This window comes from Pipistrellus hanaki (genome assembly GCF_964339955.1).
Source record: "Pipistrellus hanaki genome assembly, chromosome: 21".
NCBI lineage: Eukaryota > Metazoa > Chordata > Mammalia > Chiroptera > Vespertilionidae > Pipistrellus > Pipistrellus hanaki.
This window is the reverse complement of record NC_140523.1, coordinates 7,279,011-7,296,107: the sequence shown is the minus strand read 5'-3', so window position 1 is coordinate 7,296,107 and position 17,097 is coordinate 7,279,011. Positions and strand designations below refer to the sequence as shown.

General features: G+C 57.0%; 1 protein-coding gene across 1 annotated transcript; it reads left to right on the top strand.

Moving 5' to 3' along the window:
• The first annotated feature begins 5,320 nt into the window (after positions 1-5,320).
• TLNRD1 (talin rod domain containing 1) lies at positions 5,321-7,634 on the top strand. Its single transcript, XM_084869248.1, has one exon. The coding sequence runs from the start codon at positions 5,458-5,460 to the stop codon at positions 6,598-6,600; it is 1,143 nt and encodes a 380-aa protein (XP_084725374.1). The 5' UTR covers positions 5,321-5,457; the 3' UTR covers positions 6,601-7,634.
• Positions 7,635-17,097: the final 9,463 nt, after the last annotated feature.

Genomic DNA, 17,097 nt, shown 5'->3' with positions numbered 1-17,097 from the left:
TATATATATTGTATATTTTATTGATTTTTTTTTTTTTTAACAGAGATGAAGGGAGAGAAATAGAGAGCCAGAAACATCGATGAGAGAGAATCACCGACCAGCTGCCTCCTGCACACCCCCTGCTTGGGACATGCCCGCAACCAAGGTCCATGCCCTTGACCGGAATCGAACCTGGGACCTTTCAGTCCGCAGACAGACAGACAGACGCTCTATCCACTGAGCCACACTGGTTTCAGCTGCATCTTACTCTTTTATTAGTGTAGATTGTTCTCAGAGAGGAAGGGGGAGAGAGAGAGAGAGAGAGACAGGAACATCCACGATGAGAGAGAATCACGGATCGGCCGCCTCCTGCACACCCTCTACTGAGGATGTGCCCGCAACCCAGGCATGTGGCCTTGACCAGAATCGAACTCGGGACCCTTCAGTCTGCGGGCCAGCCGATGCTCTATTCACTGAGCCACACCAGCTACGGCAAGGGCCACAGTTTCTATTGACCTTGAGCAGAACCGCTCATAGGAAAAAGAATTTTTTTTTTCCTTTTTCTTTTTTTTTTTTTTTAAATCCTAGGGGAAATGTCACAAGCTTTCTCCCCAGGGGGCATTGCTCCACCCAGTGGCTCGGAGCCCTGCCCTGGTGCCGTCATGCTCGCAAACACGCACAGCTGTGGCCCCGGGTCACGTGCTCCGCCGGGAGGGGTCGCCCCGCCCATCCATTCTGCCCGCTGCCAAAGGCAGGGGCAGACGTGCGGGGGATCCAGGTGGGCAGGGAAAAAGTCATCTCGTGGGATCTACAAGTTGTTGGGATTGTACACAAAATCCCAGGGCGACGGACTTTTACCTCCGGAGGTGGTCCCTCTTAGAACCCCCCGACAGGAAAACATCTGTATTAATTGAACTTTTACCGTTTTGACAGTTGGAACTCGATTCAGTTCAACTCTCTGAGAATCTTTTTTTAAAAAAATATATATTTTATTGATATTTTACAGAGAGGAAGAGAGAGAGATAGTGAGTTAGAAACATCAATGAGAGAGAATCGTCGATCAGCTGCCTCTTGCACGCCCCCCTACTGGGGATGTACCCGCAACCAAGGTACATGCCCCTGACCGGAATCGAACCTGGGACCTTTCAGTCCGCAGGCCGACGCTCTATCCACTGAGCCACACCGGTTTCGGCTCTATTTATATATATATAAAAAGCCAGCAGCCATAATGACCGGTCGCCCAGATCAAAGGTCCCAGGTTCGATTCCGGTCAAGGGCATGTACCTTGGTTGCGGGCACATCCCCAGTAGGTGGTGTGCAGGAGGCGGCTGGTCGATGATTCTCTCTCATCGATGTTTCTAACTCTATCCCTCTCTCTTCCTCTCTGTAAAAATCAATAAAATATATATTTTAAATAAATAAATAAATAAGTATGTCACCGCAACAACCCTCAGATCTCAGCGGCTTACCACTGAATGTGCCTTTCGCTCATGCTTCACGTCCAACACAGGCCAAAAAGTCTGCTCCCCGTCACCTAAGCCTATGGACGCTCCACACTGTTGAGCTGTAGCATCCAGAACCCGGGGGCTGGGGGAGGAACAGCAGGGGCGGGACTGAGGATCCCAATTCGCGCATCAACCACCTCATTCCACCTGACTTCTTGGGTCAGAATGGGTCACCTGACCAATCCGCGTAGCCAGCGGACTGTATGGTGAGCCAAACATCAACAGCACAACAATTGACATTTCTTTGGAGAGCCAAAATTTTTAAAAAAAAAAAAAATATATATATATATATATATATTTTATTGATTTCTTACAGAGAGGAAGGGAGAGGGATAGAGAGTTAGAAACATCAGCTGCCTCCTGCACACCCTCCACTGGGGATATGCCCGCAACCAAGGAACATGCCCTTGACTGGAATCGAACCCAGGACCTTTCAGTCCACAGGCCGACGCTCTATCCACAGAGCCAAACCAGTTAGGGCCAGTCCTATCAAATTCTTAAAAAATATCTTTTGATTGACGTCAGAGAGGAAGGGAGAGGGAGTGTGAGCGAGAAACATCCATGATGAGAGAGAATCCCGGATCGGCTGCCTCCTGCACACCCTGGAATCGAACTGTGACCTGGTCCGTGGGTTCAATTACTGAGCTACACCAGCCCTAACTGGTTTGGCTCGGTGCATCTAGCGTCAGTCAGTCTGAAGACTGAAGGGCCCGGGTTCGATTCCAGCCAAGGGCACATGCCTGCGTTGTGGGCACCATCCCCAGCAGGGGGGCGTGCAGGAAGCAGCCGATCAGTGTTTCTCAAGATGGATGTTTCTGTCTCTCCCTTCTTCTCTGAAGTTAATAAAGATGTATATATATATATTTTAAATGTTAATGTTAAACCAACCATCCCTGGATACAGTGGGGCAATCTGAGTAGCATAGCTCATGGTTGGGGTGACGGAGTAACCCAATTCCAATGCAGTTTCATGAGTAACCCGGCACAGAGAGGGGGTGCGACCCCTGGGCAGCCACGGAAAGAGCTTGGTGCATCCAGCTATATTTCCCCCGGTAACAAAATAAGATCCGCTGCCTGTTCAAAAAAAAAAAAGGGTCGTTTTATTGGGGTCTGGTGTGCAACCTCCGAAGGTGCCTGCCGCTCTCGGTTAGCTCATTACCAGCAGGTCTCCCTCAGGGTGTTTCGTTCTGGACGATCAGTTGCAAAGTCGCCCTCATTTCTATGTAACAACCAGAGGCCCGGTGCACGAATTCGTGCACAAGGATGGGGAGGGGGTCCCTCTGCCTGGCTGGCAATTGGAGCCCATCCAGGCGGCAGGGGTGGACAGGAGGGGTCCAGGGAGGTTGGACGTGGGAGCGCCCTGACCACTAGGGGGCAGCTCCTGCCTTGAGGATCATAGCGACCAGCCTGCCGGTGGCTCAGCCATTTAGGCTTTTATATATACAGACGGCAGCTGGCAGGAAAGGGTGCCTCCGGGGTTTAGGAGGGGGATGGAGAAAGACACCATTTCTGGGGGCTGCCCACACCCCACCTGGGTGTGGGCTGGGCACCCAGAGGGCCCCTTTTAGGACTCAGAAGTGGGGGCCCTTGGCTGGGAGAAACCCCAGGCGCTTCAACCACTTCCTGCAAAATAAAGGCCTGCGAAGAGCTGGGCCGGGCTCCTCCCCGGGCGGGAGGGAGGGGTGGAGGGGGGGCCGGGGGACCCCCCGCTCCTGACCCTGGGAAGGCGCGAAAGGCCTGGAACAGCCGTCTTCCCAGGAGAAAACGGGGATCATAAGCACGTTTCCCTCCCAAAGGCTTGGCCTCCGTCACCCCATTATGTAGCAGCGGAGACCCAGAGGTCACGGGAGGGCAACCTCTCGCCAGCCAAGGCGCACCCTGGCCTGGCGGGTCCCGTGCACGAGCCAAGGACTCAGCAGCAGTCCGAGCGGAACATCTGATCTGGAGATCAGAAACCGGGTCCTGGGAGGGAGAGGGAGGAGGAGGGGGTGGGGGAGAGGGCGAGCTCGCACCAGCTCCCAGCTGATGAGTGGCCGGGGACAGCCTGACACCCCCAACCCTCCACCCCCGCCCCCCAGTGGCGCGCAGAGCCCGCGCGCGCTGGCTGCCCAAGCGTCGCCAAGTTCAAGGCTCCTGGGACTCCGCGCCCCGTGCGCCCCCCTCGCTCCGCTCAGATCCCCCCCCCCCGAGGGGGAGGATCAGCCACATAAAGGGGGGCGGGGGGCGCTTGGAAAGCCAGACGGACCCCCGGCCAGTCCCAAGGGAGGGCACCGAGCCCTCCAACCTCTGCCCCGGAACACAGGTCGCCGCTGAGACCGGCTCCCCGGGCGGGAGGGCGGGCGGGGACGGCGTGCGCGGGGGCCCCCTGCCCGGCCGAGCGCTTACGTAAGGCCAACCGGCGGCGGCGGCGGGGGCGCCCCGGCTCCCCAAGATCGCGCGGCCTGTGTCCCGTCCCCCCTCCCGCCTCCCTCTCCCCCCGGCCAAGGACAGTGGGGGGAAGGCAAGCCCGGGCCCACCCGCCGGCCCCGGCCTCCGCGTCCCGCCCGCTTCCCGGGGGAGGAGCAGCGCACCGCGCAAGCGTCCGGCGGCGGCGGCGGCGGCGGCGGCGGCGGGGGGCGGGGGAGGGAGGCCGCGGAGGGAGGAAGCGGGATTTAAACGCGAGGCGGTGACGCCACACAAAAGCTCTCCATAGGCTCCGGGGAGGCGGCGGCCCCGGCGGCGGCGGCGGGGGCGAGGCGGGCCGGGACCGGGGAGCCCCTCCGGGCAGGCAGCCGGGCGGCCGCGCGGCGCGCCCACGGCCCGCGCTCCGAGCGGAGGCGGCGTCTCCCCGCGCCCGGCGGCCCCCGCCCTTCCTCTCCCTCCGCTCGGAAGTTGGAGGCTGGCAAACATGGCAGGAGCCGGGGCCCGGGGCGCCGCGGGGACCTTCTGAGCCGGCCCAGCCGCCGCCGCCGCCGGGGCCGGGGACACACGCGCGCGCGCGGGACGGCCGATGCGCAGGGCCCGCGGCGAAGAGGAGGAGGCGGAGGAAGAGCAGGAGGAGGAGGAAGAGGAGGAGGATCCGGGCATGGACAAGCGCCCCCGGCCGGCAGCTGCGGGCCGCGGGGCCGGAGGGCGTGCCGCCGGGGCGCAGTGAGTGGCGGCGGCGAGGCGGGAAAGCGCCGCCGGGCGTGGCGGGCGGGCGGACGGACGGAGCGTGATCGAGCGATCGGGAGGCCTCCGAGCCCGCGCCCGCCTGACTCCGCGCCGGCCCCGGCCACACCCTCGGGCCGGGCCGCTTCCCGAGGAGCCCGGGGCCGGGAGATGCACCGGGGAGGCCGCGCGTCCCCCCCGCCAGCGCCAGTCCGGGCCACCGTCGCGGGGCCGTGCCGCCTCCACCGCCACCGCCGGGTAGGGTCCCCGCTCCCCAAGCCCACGTGCCCCGCGGAGCCCGGGAGGAGGAGGAGGCGGACAGCAGAGCGCGCCCGGGCCCCCGCCGCCAACGCCACCGCCTGCGCCGGCGCGCTCCTCCCCGAGGAAGCGCTTTTGATTTCAAAGAAAGGAAGGAAGGAAGGGAGACAACTCCCAGCTTCCCCTCCCGCCCTCCGGCTCCCGCGGGCGGCCCGGGCCGTGCCCAGGAAGCCGGCGTCTGCAGCGGCGGCCCCGCCGAAGGGACTTTCCTGGCTGCCCGGCACCGAGGAGGAGCGCGGCGCCCCGTGAGCTTGGCGCGCCCGGTTCATGGTTCCTGCAAGCGCCCCCGGAGGTCCAGGCCGGAGGCCCAGCGCCTGGAAGAGCCTCCCGCCTTGTCCCCCGGCCCGGGGGCCCGCCCCGCGCCGCCGGCACCACCACCAGCAGCACCGCCGCTGCCCCGCGCCCTCCGCTGCCCGCGGCGGTGGATGGCATGATGGTGCGGGGAAGGCGCCGCGGCCCCGGCCAGCTGAGACCCGACGGCGGCGGTAGCGGGCTCCCCAGCGGCATGCCACTGCCCCCCGGGCGCGATGGCTAGCGGCGAGGCGGCTCCTCCTCCTCCTCCTCCAGCTGCGGCTCCTGCGAGCGCAGTGGGCGCCGTCGGCGTGGGCATCGGTGGGACCAGCTCGTCGCAGCCGCGCAAGAGGCTGGCGGCCGTGTGCGACCAGTGCAAGGCCAAGATGCAGCTGGTGGCCGACCTGCTCCTGCTGTCCAGCGAGGCCAGGCCGGTGCTGCTGCCGCCCTCGTCCCCCTCTTCCTCCTCCTCCTCCGAGGGCGCGGCCGGAGGGAGCAGCGGAGGCGCGGAGTCCTCCTTCGAGCAGTGCCGGGACAGCATCATCGCGCGCACCAAGGGGCTGTCCATCCTGACGCACGACGTGCAGAGCCAGCTGAACATGGGCCGCTTCGGCGAGGCCGGCGACCGCCTGCTGGAGCTGGGCGAGCTGGTGGTGGCGCTGACCGAGAGCTCGGCGCACGCGGCCTACCTGGCGGCCGTGGCGGCGCCGGGCGCGCAGCCCGCGCAGCCGGGGCTGGTGGACCGTTACCGGGTGACGCGCTGCCGCCACGAGGTGGAGCAGGGCTGCGCCACGCTGCGCGCCACGCCGCTGGCGGACCTCACCCCGCAGCTGCTGCTCGAGGTGTCGCAGGGCCTGTCCCGCAACCTCCGGCTGCTGACGGACGCGTGCGCCCTGGCCAGCGAGCGCTCCCGGGACCGCTTCGCGCGCGAGCAGTTCAAGCTCGGGGTCAAGTGCATGAGCGCGAGCGCGTCGGCGCTGCTGGCGTGCGTGCGCGAGGTCAAGGCGGCGCCCAGCGAGCTGGCCCGCGGGCGGTGCGCGCTCTTCTGCGCGCCCCTGGCGCAGGCGGTGGGCGCGCTCGTGGGCTTCGCCACGGAGCCGCAGTTCCTGGGCCGCGCGGCCGCGCTGGGCGCCGAGGGCAAGGCGGTGCACACGGCCATCCTGGGCGGCGCCATGAGCGTCGTGTCGGCCTGCGTGCTCCTCACCCAGTGCCTCCGGGACCTGGCGCTGCACCCCGACGCCAAGGGGCCCGACCCCAGGGACCGGCTGCGCCACTCGGCCTGCGCCGTGGCCGAGGGCTGCGCCCTGCTATCTCAGGCTTTACGGGAGAGGTCTTCGCCCAGGACTTTACCGCCAGTGAATGCCAATTCTGTGAATTAGCACCCCCTCTCCCCCTTCTCCATCCCCCCATCCCCGTCCCCCTCTCCGGAATAACGGAAAATGCTTATGGTTTGCCCCTGCCCCCGATTTTATACCAAAGAAATCGTAGGTGAAGCGCCCACACGCCCCATTCCCCTCCCCCTCCCCATGTTAGATGCTCCAGAGGAATCTTCCAGAAAACAGGGCCAAGCACCCCTTTCTTTCTTTTTTTTTTTTTTTAATATATTTTTTTATTGTTTTTTTTTTTTATATATATATATATAGAGAGAGAGGGATAGAGAGTTAGAAACATCGATGAGAGAGAATCATCCATCAGCCGCCTCCTGCACGCCCTCCTCCACCGGGGATGTGCCCGCAAGCAAGGTGCACATGCCCTTGACCGGAATTGAACCCGGGACCCTTCCGTCCGCAGGCCGACGCTCTATCCACTGAGCCGCACCGGATTCGGCCACCCCTTCCAGCCCCGCAGCCCCCAGGGACCTGGAGCTGAGAGGAATGCTAAAGGCTGGGGGCAGGGGGCAGGGTCCCCATCACCGCACCCCCAGCTCCTCCCCGGAAAATCCCTCACCCTGACTTTTTCATTCATTCATTCATTCATTCATTCATTGGTCAGGAAAGGAGGTCATAGGTTCATTGTTTTTCCTTCCCTTTTTATTTTTTTTTTTCCTTCCTGATGCAAAGAAAAGGTTACCTCAGTTCCCCACTCCGTAGACATGGATGTAGCTACCTTGGTTGCATGTTGTTGCATTTTGTTATTTTTTATTTTTCCCCCCCAGCTGGATGAGGTGTGGAAGGAGTCTGGCGTTGCCGTGGGATTTGCGAACGGGGGATGGGGTGTGTGGGGTGTGGGTGGGGGGCGTGGGTGGAAGAGCTACTGTGAGTGTGTTTTTTATTTCCTGGTTTGTTTTTTTTTACACTATAGACAGTGATTTCTCCCCTCCCCCGTCCCCAGCCCCTCTCCAATGTCAAGTTTTTGTCCCTTGCATGTACTGGAGTATTTATTTCATCCATTAAAAGTGTTATGTTTTCTCAGACGGCTCTGGGCCATCAGTCATTACGTCGGGATGAGGGGGCCCTGGAGGGGGCCTCCGGGGTGTGGGTCGCTGTTCCCGGGCCTCGGCCCTTTTCCTTACCGCTCCCTCCGCTTCCTTCCTGGCTCGGAGGAGTCCCGGATGATCTGTCCCGTCCCCTGTCCGCCCCAGGAGGGCCTGGCGCCTCTTGAATGGGGTCAGGTCTGTTCAGATCCGGCCACTTTCGATGCTAGAGGGTTCTAATTTTTAAAAAAATATATATATACATATATATTTTAAATATATTTTATTGATTTTGTACAGATAGGGAGAGAGAGAGAGAGAGAGTTAGAAACATCAATGAGAGAGAGTCATCGATCAGCTGCCTCCTGCACACCCCCCACTGGGGATATGCCCACAACCAAGGTACATGCCCTTGACCAGAATCGAACCCGGAACCCTTCAGTCCCCAAGCCGACGCTCTATCCATTGAGCCAAACCGGTTTCGGCTTAAATATATTTTATAGATTTTTTTTACAGAGAGGAAGGGAGAGATAGAGAGCTAGAAACGTCGATGAGAGAGAAACATCGACCAGTTGCCTCTTGCACACCCCCTAGCGGGGATGTGCCCGCAACCAAGGTACATGCCCTTGACCGGAATCGAACCTGGGACCTTTCAGTCCGCAGACGGACGCTCTACCACTGAGCCAAACCAGTTTCGGCAGGTTCTAATTTTTTTGTTTTTAATGTATTTTTATAGCCCTGACCGGTGTGGCTCAGTGGATAGAGCGTCGGCCTGCGGACCGAAGGGTCTCAGGTTCGATTCCTGTCAAGGGTATGTGCCTTAATTGCGGGCACATTCCCAGGTGGGGGTGTGCAGGAGGCAGCTGATCGATGTCTCTCTCTCATCGATGTTAACACTCTCTCCCTCTCCCTTCCTCTCTGGAAAAAATCAGTACACTATATTTAAAAAGTAAAAGTAAACTTGATAATAAAATATATATTTTTATTGATGTCAGAGAAGAAGGGAGAGGGAGAGATAGAAGCATCCATGATGAGAGAGAATCATTGGTGGGCTGCCTCCTGCAGGCCGCCTACTGGGGATGTGCCCTTGGCCTGAATCGAACCCGGGACCCTTCAGTCAGAAAGCTGATGCCTTATCCACTGGGCCACACTGGCTAGGGTAAGGGTTCTAGATGTTTTAGTGGCTGGACCGACATTCTACAAAATGTTAAGAACTTCTTAGAATCCCAGCAGGGCCAAAACCAGTGTGGCTCGGTGGATAGAGCGTCGGCCTGCGGACTGAAGGGTCCCGGGTTCGATTCCGGTGAAGGGCATGTACCTTGGTTGTGGGCACATCCCCAGTGGGGTGTGTGTGCGCGCACAGGAGGTGGCTGATCGATGTTTCTCTCCCTCTCCCTCTCTGTAAAAAAATCCATAAAATATATATATATATTTTTAAAAAGAATCCCAGCAGGATTGCAGACCAAAGGGTTATGGCTGTGACCTTGACTTTGAGAGACAGGCTCTGCTTGAGTGTATGTTGGAAGAACGCTTTGCTGACTGAAGCTCGGAATGACGGAAAGGTAGCTTTCGCTTCTGCAGACGTTTTAAGAAAAAAAGACGGGAGAGGAGTGGACAATGTTGCTGAACCTAGAGATACGTTGGACATTTTTTTTTTTTTCACTGACGGACAGCGGATCCATTCCAACTCTTGTTGTGGGAGAGCTCCGTGCACAGACAAGGCTATGTGCTTGACGTTTGCTCTGACCGCGTATTTCTTTCTTTTTAAAATATATTTTATTGATTTTTTTTTACAGAGAGGGATAGAGAGTTAGAAACATCGATGAGAGAGAAACATCCATCAGCTCCCTCCTGCTCAACCCCCACCGGGGATGTGCCCTCAGCCAAGGTACGTGCCCTTGCCTGGAATCGAACCCGGGACCCTTCAGTCTGCAGGCCGACGCTCCATCCACTGAGCCACACCAGTTTAAGGCAAAAATAATATTTTTAAAAAAAATGAATGTTCAGCCGAAACCGTTGTGGCTCAGTGGTAGAGCGTCGGCCTGCGGACTGAAAGGTTCCGGGTTCGATTCCGGTCAAGGGCATGTATATACCTTGGTTGCGGGCACATCCCCGGTGGGGAGTGTGCAGGAGGCGGCTGGTCGATGTTTCTCTCTCATCGATGTTTCTGGCTCTCTATCCCTCTCCCTTCCTCTCTGTAAAAAATCAATAAAAAGTATTTTTTTTTTTTAAAAATGAATGTTTAGTCCTCTCCCCCTGCACATGCTAATGGCGGCCCCGCCTGCCTAGAGGAATCGCAGCTCCTCTGTCTGCATGAGTGTCCGTACGCAGTGCTGGAGTTTCCAGTGGCAAAGATCACAAAGGCTCCACGGAAAGGGACAAGCAGGAGAAAAATGAGATCAAGGCCAGACAGAACGCTGTAACCTTGATTATGAAGAAGAAAAAAAAAAAAGGCCACTGCTCCTTGGACTCATTTCTTGCAATTTTTTCAGGACAATACGAGTCCTCTCCGCGCCTCTCTCGTTACCCACCGGAGTGGCGCTAACCAGTGGGCAACCCAGTTCGTGGTGGGGATTTTTCTCCCTCCTGGGGAGCCAGTAGCTGCTGTTAACATGTCCGTGTATTTGAACGTGCAGCATTTCAAAACCTCCCCGAGGCCCCGGCCGGTGTGGCTCCGGGGATGGACCATCGGCCTGTGGCCTGAAGGGTCCCAGGTTCGATTCCCATCAAGAGAACGTGCCCAGGTTGCGGGCTCGATCCCCAGTAGGGGGCGTGCAGGAGGCAGCGGATCAGGGATTCTCTCTCATCATGGATGTTTCCATCTCTCTCTCCCTCTCCCTTCCTCTCTGAAATCAATAAAGATATATCGAAGCCCTAACCGGTGTGGCTCAGTGGGTAGAGCGTCGGCCTGCGTACTGAACGGTCCCGGGTTCGATTCCGGTCAAGGGCACGGACCTTGGTTGCGGGCACATCCCCGGTGGGGGGTGTGCAGGAGGCAGCTGGTGGATGTTTCTCTCTCATCGATGTTTCTAACTCTATCCCTCTCCCTTTCTCCCTGTAAAAAAGCAATGAAATATATTTATACAACAAGAGAGAAAGAAAAAAAAAAAGGCCAGCAGAATTCACTTGGAGGCCCCTGCCGAAGGAGGATCCCTGACCTTGACCTGAGAGACAGAGGGAGAAAACAGAAGACTCTTGGGACCTGACCATATATCTTTTTTCTTTTTACTATTTTATTGATTTTTTTTTTTTTTTTTTACAGAGAGGAAGGGAGAGGGAGAGAGAGCCAGAAACATCGATGAGAGAGAAACATCCATCAGCTGCCTCCTGCACGCCCCCCACTGGGGATGTGCCCGAAACCAAGGTCCATGCCCTTGACTGGAATCAAACCCGGGACCCTTCCATCTGCAGGCCGAAGCTCTATCCACTGAGCCACACCGGCCGGGGCTAGCCCTGGTTTTTACAAAGCAGCAGCATCTCAGACCTACTTCCCCGGCCTTAATAAGGTCAGCGGAGATAGCCGGGCCCAGGAATGAGAGCACCCTGGCCTCATTGTGTGTGTGTGTGTGTGTGTGTGTGTTGAAACCGGGCTAGAGTTCACATCACTGACATACATTCTGAGGCTGCTCTGACCCTCAGGGTGTGTGTCCGTACACAGACCCCACAGGCACCTTCTGGGCTGGGGGTGTGGGAAACCAAGCAGAGTTGGTTTCAGAGAGGAAGGGGGAGGGAGAGAGAGAGAGGAACATCGATGAGGAGAGAGAATCCCGGATCGGCTGCCTCCTGCACGCCCCTCACTGGGGATTGAGCCCGCCACCCGGGCCTGTGCCCTTGACCGGGAATCGAACCGTGACCTCCTGGTTCCTAGGTCGACGCTCACCACTGAGCCACCCCAGCTGGGCCTGGAGTGCTCCTTTTTTTAAAAAATTTTTTAAAAAAAAATATATTTTATTGATTTCCTACAGAGAGGAAGAGAGAGTCACGGTAGAAGGATGGTCAGGGGAGAAGGAGCCGTCAGGGGTCAGTTCTCCGAACAGAAGCTGTCACTCAAGACAGTCCCCCCCTCTTCAACTCTCCCTCCTGCCCCCCAGTCAGCGGGACCAAGGATTCCAGACTCAGGATTTCCCTAGTAATACAAGACCTTTCCCGGACTGTTTTAAGGTCGGCATCTTTATTTTTTTAATTAAAAAATATATATATTTTATTGATTTTTCACAGAGAGAGAGAGAAAGGGAGAGAGAGCTAGAAACATCAATGAGAGAGGAACATCGACCAGCTGCCTCCTGCACGCCCCCCTCACCTGCGATGTGCCCGCAACCAAGGTCCATGCCCTTGACCAGAATCGAACCTGGGACTCTTGAGTCCTCAGGCCAACGCTCTATCCACTGAGCCAAATCGGTTTCGGCTTCAGTATATCTTTATTGATTTCAGAGAGGAAGGGGGAGGGAGAGAGAGAGAGAGAGAGAGAGAGAGAGAGAGAGAGAGAGAGAGAGAGAGAAACATCCATGATGAGAGAGAATCCTGGATTGGCTGCCTCCTGCACGCCCCCCCTCCACTGGGGATGGAGCCCGCCACCCGGGCCTGTGCCCTTGACTGGAATTGAACCCCGGATGCTTCAGTCCGCAGGCTGACGCTCTACTCACTGAGCCACACCAGCTAGGGCCGTGGTTTGGCAAACTCATTAGACCACAGGGCCAAACATCAACAGGACAACGACTGAGATGTCTCTGGAGAGCCACGTTTTTTAAACGTAAACTTTTTCTAATGCCACGTCTTCCGCACAGACCCTCCCAGGCCGTGGTGTTTTGTGGAAGAGCCACAGTCCAGGGGCCAAGGAGCCACGTGTGGCTCGAGAGCCGCTGTTTGCCGACCACAGGTCCGGCATAAGCTCCGCCGTTTTCTATTCATTCTGGGTCGGTGTTAGGAAATACAGAAATTGCCTGTGCCGGAACCGGTGTGGCTCAGTGGATAGGGCGTCGGCCTGCGGACGGAAGGGTCCCGAGTTCGATTTCCGGTCAAGGGCATGGACCTTGGTTGCGGGCACATCCCCAGTGGGGGGCGTGCAGGAGGCAGTGGGTGGCTGTTTCTCTCTCATCGATGTTTCTAGCTCTCTCTCCCTCTCCCTTCCTCTCGGTAAAATATCAATAACATGTATTTTTTTAAAAGAAAATTACCTGTGTGTGTGTGTGTGTGTGTGTGCACATATACGTGTGTATTCGTTCTCCTCCACCCCCGTTTTCTCCTGATCCGGGCCCTGTTCCTGGGAAACGAGGTAGCTTTGTGATTCTGGGAACACAGCGCCGTGGGATCGGGTGTTTTGTAAGCCCTTCCCTCCCCCTCCCTTTTAAAAATTATTTTGAAGCTGGCACAGGGATCTAACATATTTGGCAGTTTCAAAACAGCTAATTTTAACCGAAACACCTGCTTTTGGGAACGACGGTGGCCATGGCAACACGCCGCTCAGGCAGCGGGGGTGAAAGCCTGGGAGAGGGGCGGCCTGGGCCTCAGGGGCACAGTGACCTGGGACCTGTATGTATGTGTGTGTGTGTGCGTACACATGCACACATACATGTATACAACACATGCACACACATGCACACGCATATACACATATATACACACATACACATATATGCACACCGATACATATATACACACATACATATACACATATACACATGTGCGCACAAACATGCACATATATACATATATGCATGCGCACGAGCACATATATACACGTGTATACATACATATATGCATATATGCACACACATATACATACATATATGCACACACGCACACATATATGCACACATATACACGCACATACACGTATATACACACATATATACATATACACATACACACACATATACATACGCGCGCACACACACACACACACACACTGAGTGGCCAGATTACTATGTGACGATGAGTTCAGAGATCGCCGCCCTCCGGCCGCTCCGTGTACAATGCACTGGGCATCTCCTTGGCTCTCTCCTCTGCCCGCAGGAGGGGGCTCCCGGGGCGGGATGGGGTGCCCGTGAGCAGGGGCCCCGTTATCCCCGCGCCCAGTGGTGTTGGCTCTCCCATCCCGGACTGGGAGCAGCAGCACAGCCTGTCCCTGGGCAGCTTCCCCCACCCCACCCCACCCCGCGTGGTCCCAGCTGCCCCTGACCTTGGAGCAGGAGCCCTGGGGCGGGGGGATGGGACCGGCCGGGGCCCTGACGGTGCGTGTGGCCAGGAGCAGCCGGCTGACCGCGGAGCCTGCCCGGCCGGACCCGCGTCGTCCCTCCCCCTGAGCTCCTGCCTCCCAATCGGAGCGCGGCCTCTGAAGTCTTGTCCTTGTGTACAGACGAGGGCGCTGACCTGAAGCCGCAAAGCAGTGGGGTAAGGACAGGAGTCAAGGGCTGCCGGGCAGAGCCCTGCATTCTTTAAAAAAACAAAACAAAACAAAAAACAAACAAAAAAAACGTATATTTTTCAGCCCTGGCTGGTGTGGCTCAGTGGATAGAGCATCAGCCTGTGGACTGAAGGGTCCTGGGTTCTGTTCAAGCCAAGGGCACAGGCCCGGGTTGGGGGCACATCCCCAGCGTGGGGCGTGCAGGAGGCAGCCGATCCAGGCATCTCTCTCCTGGATGTTTCTCTCTCTCTCCCCCTCTCCCTTCCTCTCTGAGATCAATAAAAATACACTGAGTGACTAGATGATGGTGATCTCTGAACGCACAATCATCTGGCCACTCGGTGTGTATCCTATAGAATAAAAGGCTAATGTGCACATGGTCCCCTCGACCAGGAGTCCGACCAGCAGGCAGGCCGGCCAACCGCCCACGTCCCCTCCCCCTGTCCAGGCTGGCCGGACCCCACCCATGCACAAATTCATGCACCGGGCCTCTAATGTACAATATATACTTTTAGCGGCATCCCCGGCCCGGCCCCCGTTTTCCAAGGTGGAGATTGGGGGGGGGGGGGGGCCGTGAATTGTGCTGCAGACCAGCCACCCCTGAGCCATGAGGCCAGCTCGGAGTGGGCGCAGGGGGGAGGGTGGGGAGGGAATCTGTGAGCTCCAGCCATTCGGTGCTGAAGGTTAAGGCGGTGCCTGCAAGTGCCCACTTCTGGCTGCATTTGGACGGCCCTGCACGTGGTTACGTAACGTCCTGGGGACGGAGGGCTGGCCCCCACTGTCGGCGAGAATCCTCTTTTTAAAAAAATATATTTTATTGGTTTTTTACAGAGAGGAAGGGAGAGGGATAGAGAGTTAGAAACATCGATGAGAGAGAATCATCAATCAGCTGCCTCCTGCACACCCCCTACTGGGGATGTGCCCGCAACCAAGGTCCATGCCCTTGACCGGAATCGAACCCGGGACCCTTCCGTCCGCAGGCCGACGCTCTGTCCACGGAGCCACACTGGTTAGGGCCACTTGGCGGTTTTATATCAGCAGTTTACTATGGCGGCCCGGCCGGCATGGCTCAGTGGTTGAGTGTCGACCTAGGAACCAGGAAGTAACTAACGGTTTGATTCCCGGTCAGGACACAGGCCCGGGTTGTGGGCTTGATCCCCAGTGTGGGGCGTGCTCTCTCTCTCCCTCTCCCTTCCTCTCTGAAATCAATAAAAAAAAAAAAAAAGATATATAAAAAATAGTTTGCCAAAACCGGTTTGGCTCAGTGGAGAGAGTGTCAACCTGCGGACGCAAAGGTCCCAGGTTCGATTCCGGTCAAGGGCATGGACCTTGGTTGCGGGCACATCCCCAGTGGGGGGTGTGCAGGAGGCAGCTGATCGATGTTCCTCTCTCACCGATGTTTCTAACTCACTCTCCCTCTCCCTTCCTCTCTCTAAAAAAATCAATAATAAAAAAATATGTATATACATTTTTAAAATATATTTTATTGATTGTTCACAGAGAGGAAGAGAGAGGGATAGAGAGGTAGAAACATCGATGAGAGAGAAACATCGACCAGCTGCCTCCTGCACACCCCCCACTGGGGATGTGCCCGCAACCAAGGTCCATGCCCTTAACCGGAATGGAGCCCGGGACCCTTCAGTCCGCAGGCTGACACTCTATCCACTGAGCCACACCGGTGTCGGTGTGTTGCCTCGTTCTCTCTGCGGTCTGTCGGCTGCCTGCCTGGCCGGGGCAGGGCGGGGCATGTGTGCCAGCCCGGGCCTGTGGCCGGCCCATCCTGCTCCACTGGCCTCCTTGGAAGGCCCTGCCCCGGGAAAGGGGAACCCCGGCAGTGACCTGGGCTGACCTCAGACCCTGTGGTCTCCGTCCGCGGTGAGTGAGCACCACCCGTGACTCAGCGGCTTCTGTGAGCCGCGGGAACTCGCTGTGTCATCGGTGGCGGCGGAAGCTGTGGGCTGCTTCTCCCTACTGAGTTCACTATCTGTGCATTTAAAAAAAAAAAAAAAAAAAAAGCCAAAACCTGTGTGGCTCAGTGGACGGAGCGTCCGCCTGCGGACAGAAGGGTCCCAGGTTCGATTCCGGTCAGGGGCCTGTACCTTGGTTGCAGGCACATCCTCAGTAGGGGGTGTGCAGGAGGCAGCCGGCCACTGATTCTCTCTCATCGATGTTTCTTTTTTCTTTTTTAAAATATATTCTATTGATTTTTTTACAGAGAGGAAGGGAGAGGGATAGAGAGCTAGAAATATCAATGAGAGAGATACATTGACCAGCTGCCTCCTGCACATCCCCTACCGGGGATGTGCCCGCAACCAATGTACATGCCCTTGGCCGGAATCGAACCTGGAACCCTTCAGCCCGCAGACCGACGCTCTATCCACTGAGCAAAACCAGTTTCGGCACTCTCATGGATGTTTCTAACTCTCTGTCCCTCTCTCTTCCTCTCTGTAAAAAATCAATAACAGCCGGGACCGGTTTGGCTCAATGGATAGAGCGTTGGCTTGGGAACTGAAGGGTCCCTGGTTCGATTCCGGTCAAGGGCATGTACCTTGGTTGCGGGCATATCCCCAGTGGGGGGTGTGCAGGAGGCAGCTGATTGACAACTCTCTCTCATCGATGTTTCTAGCTCTCTATCTCTCTCCCTTCCTCTCTGTACAAAATCAATAAAATATATTTTTTAAAAATCAATAACATATATATTTTATATATATATATATATATATATATATATATATATATATATATATATATATATATATATATATATGAGGCCCTCAGCCCAGCCTGCATCCTCTCCGATCCAGGACCCCTTGGGAGATGTTTGACTGCTGGCTTAAGCCCCAGCCCAGGGAGTCGGACACGGCCTAAACTGACAGTCGGACATCCCTCTCGCAATCTGGGACAACTAGCTGCTAACTGCTTACCTGCCTGCCTGCCTGATCGCCCCTAACTGCCTCCCCTGCCAGCCTGATCGCCCCTAAACGCCTCTGCCTGCCGGCCTGATCACCCCTGACTGTTCTCCCAACCCCCCCCCCCAACCAGCCTGGTTGCCCCTTACTG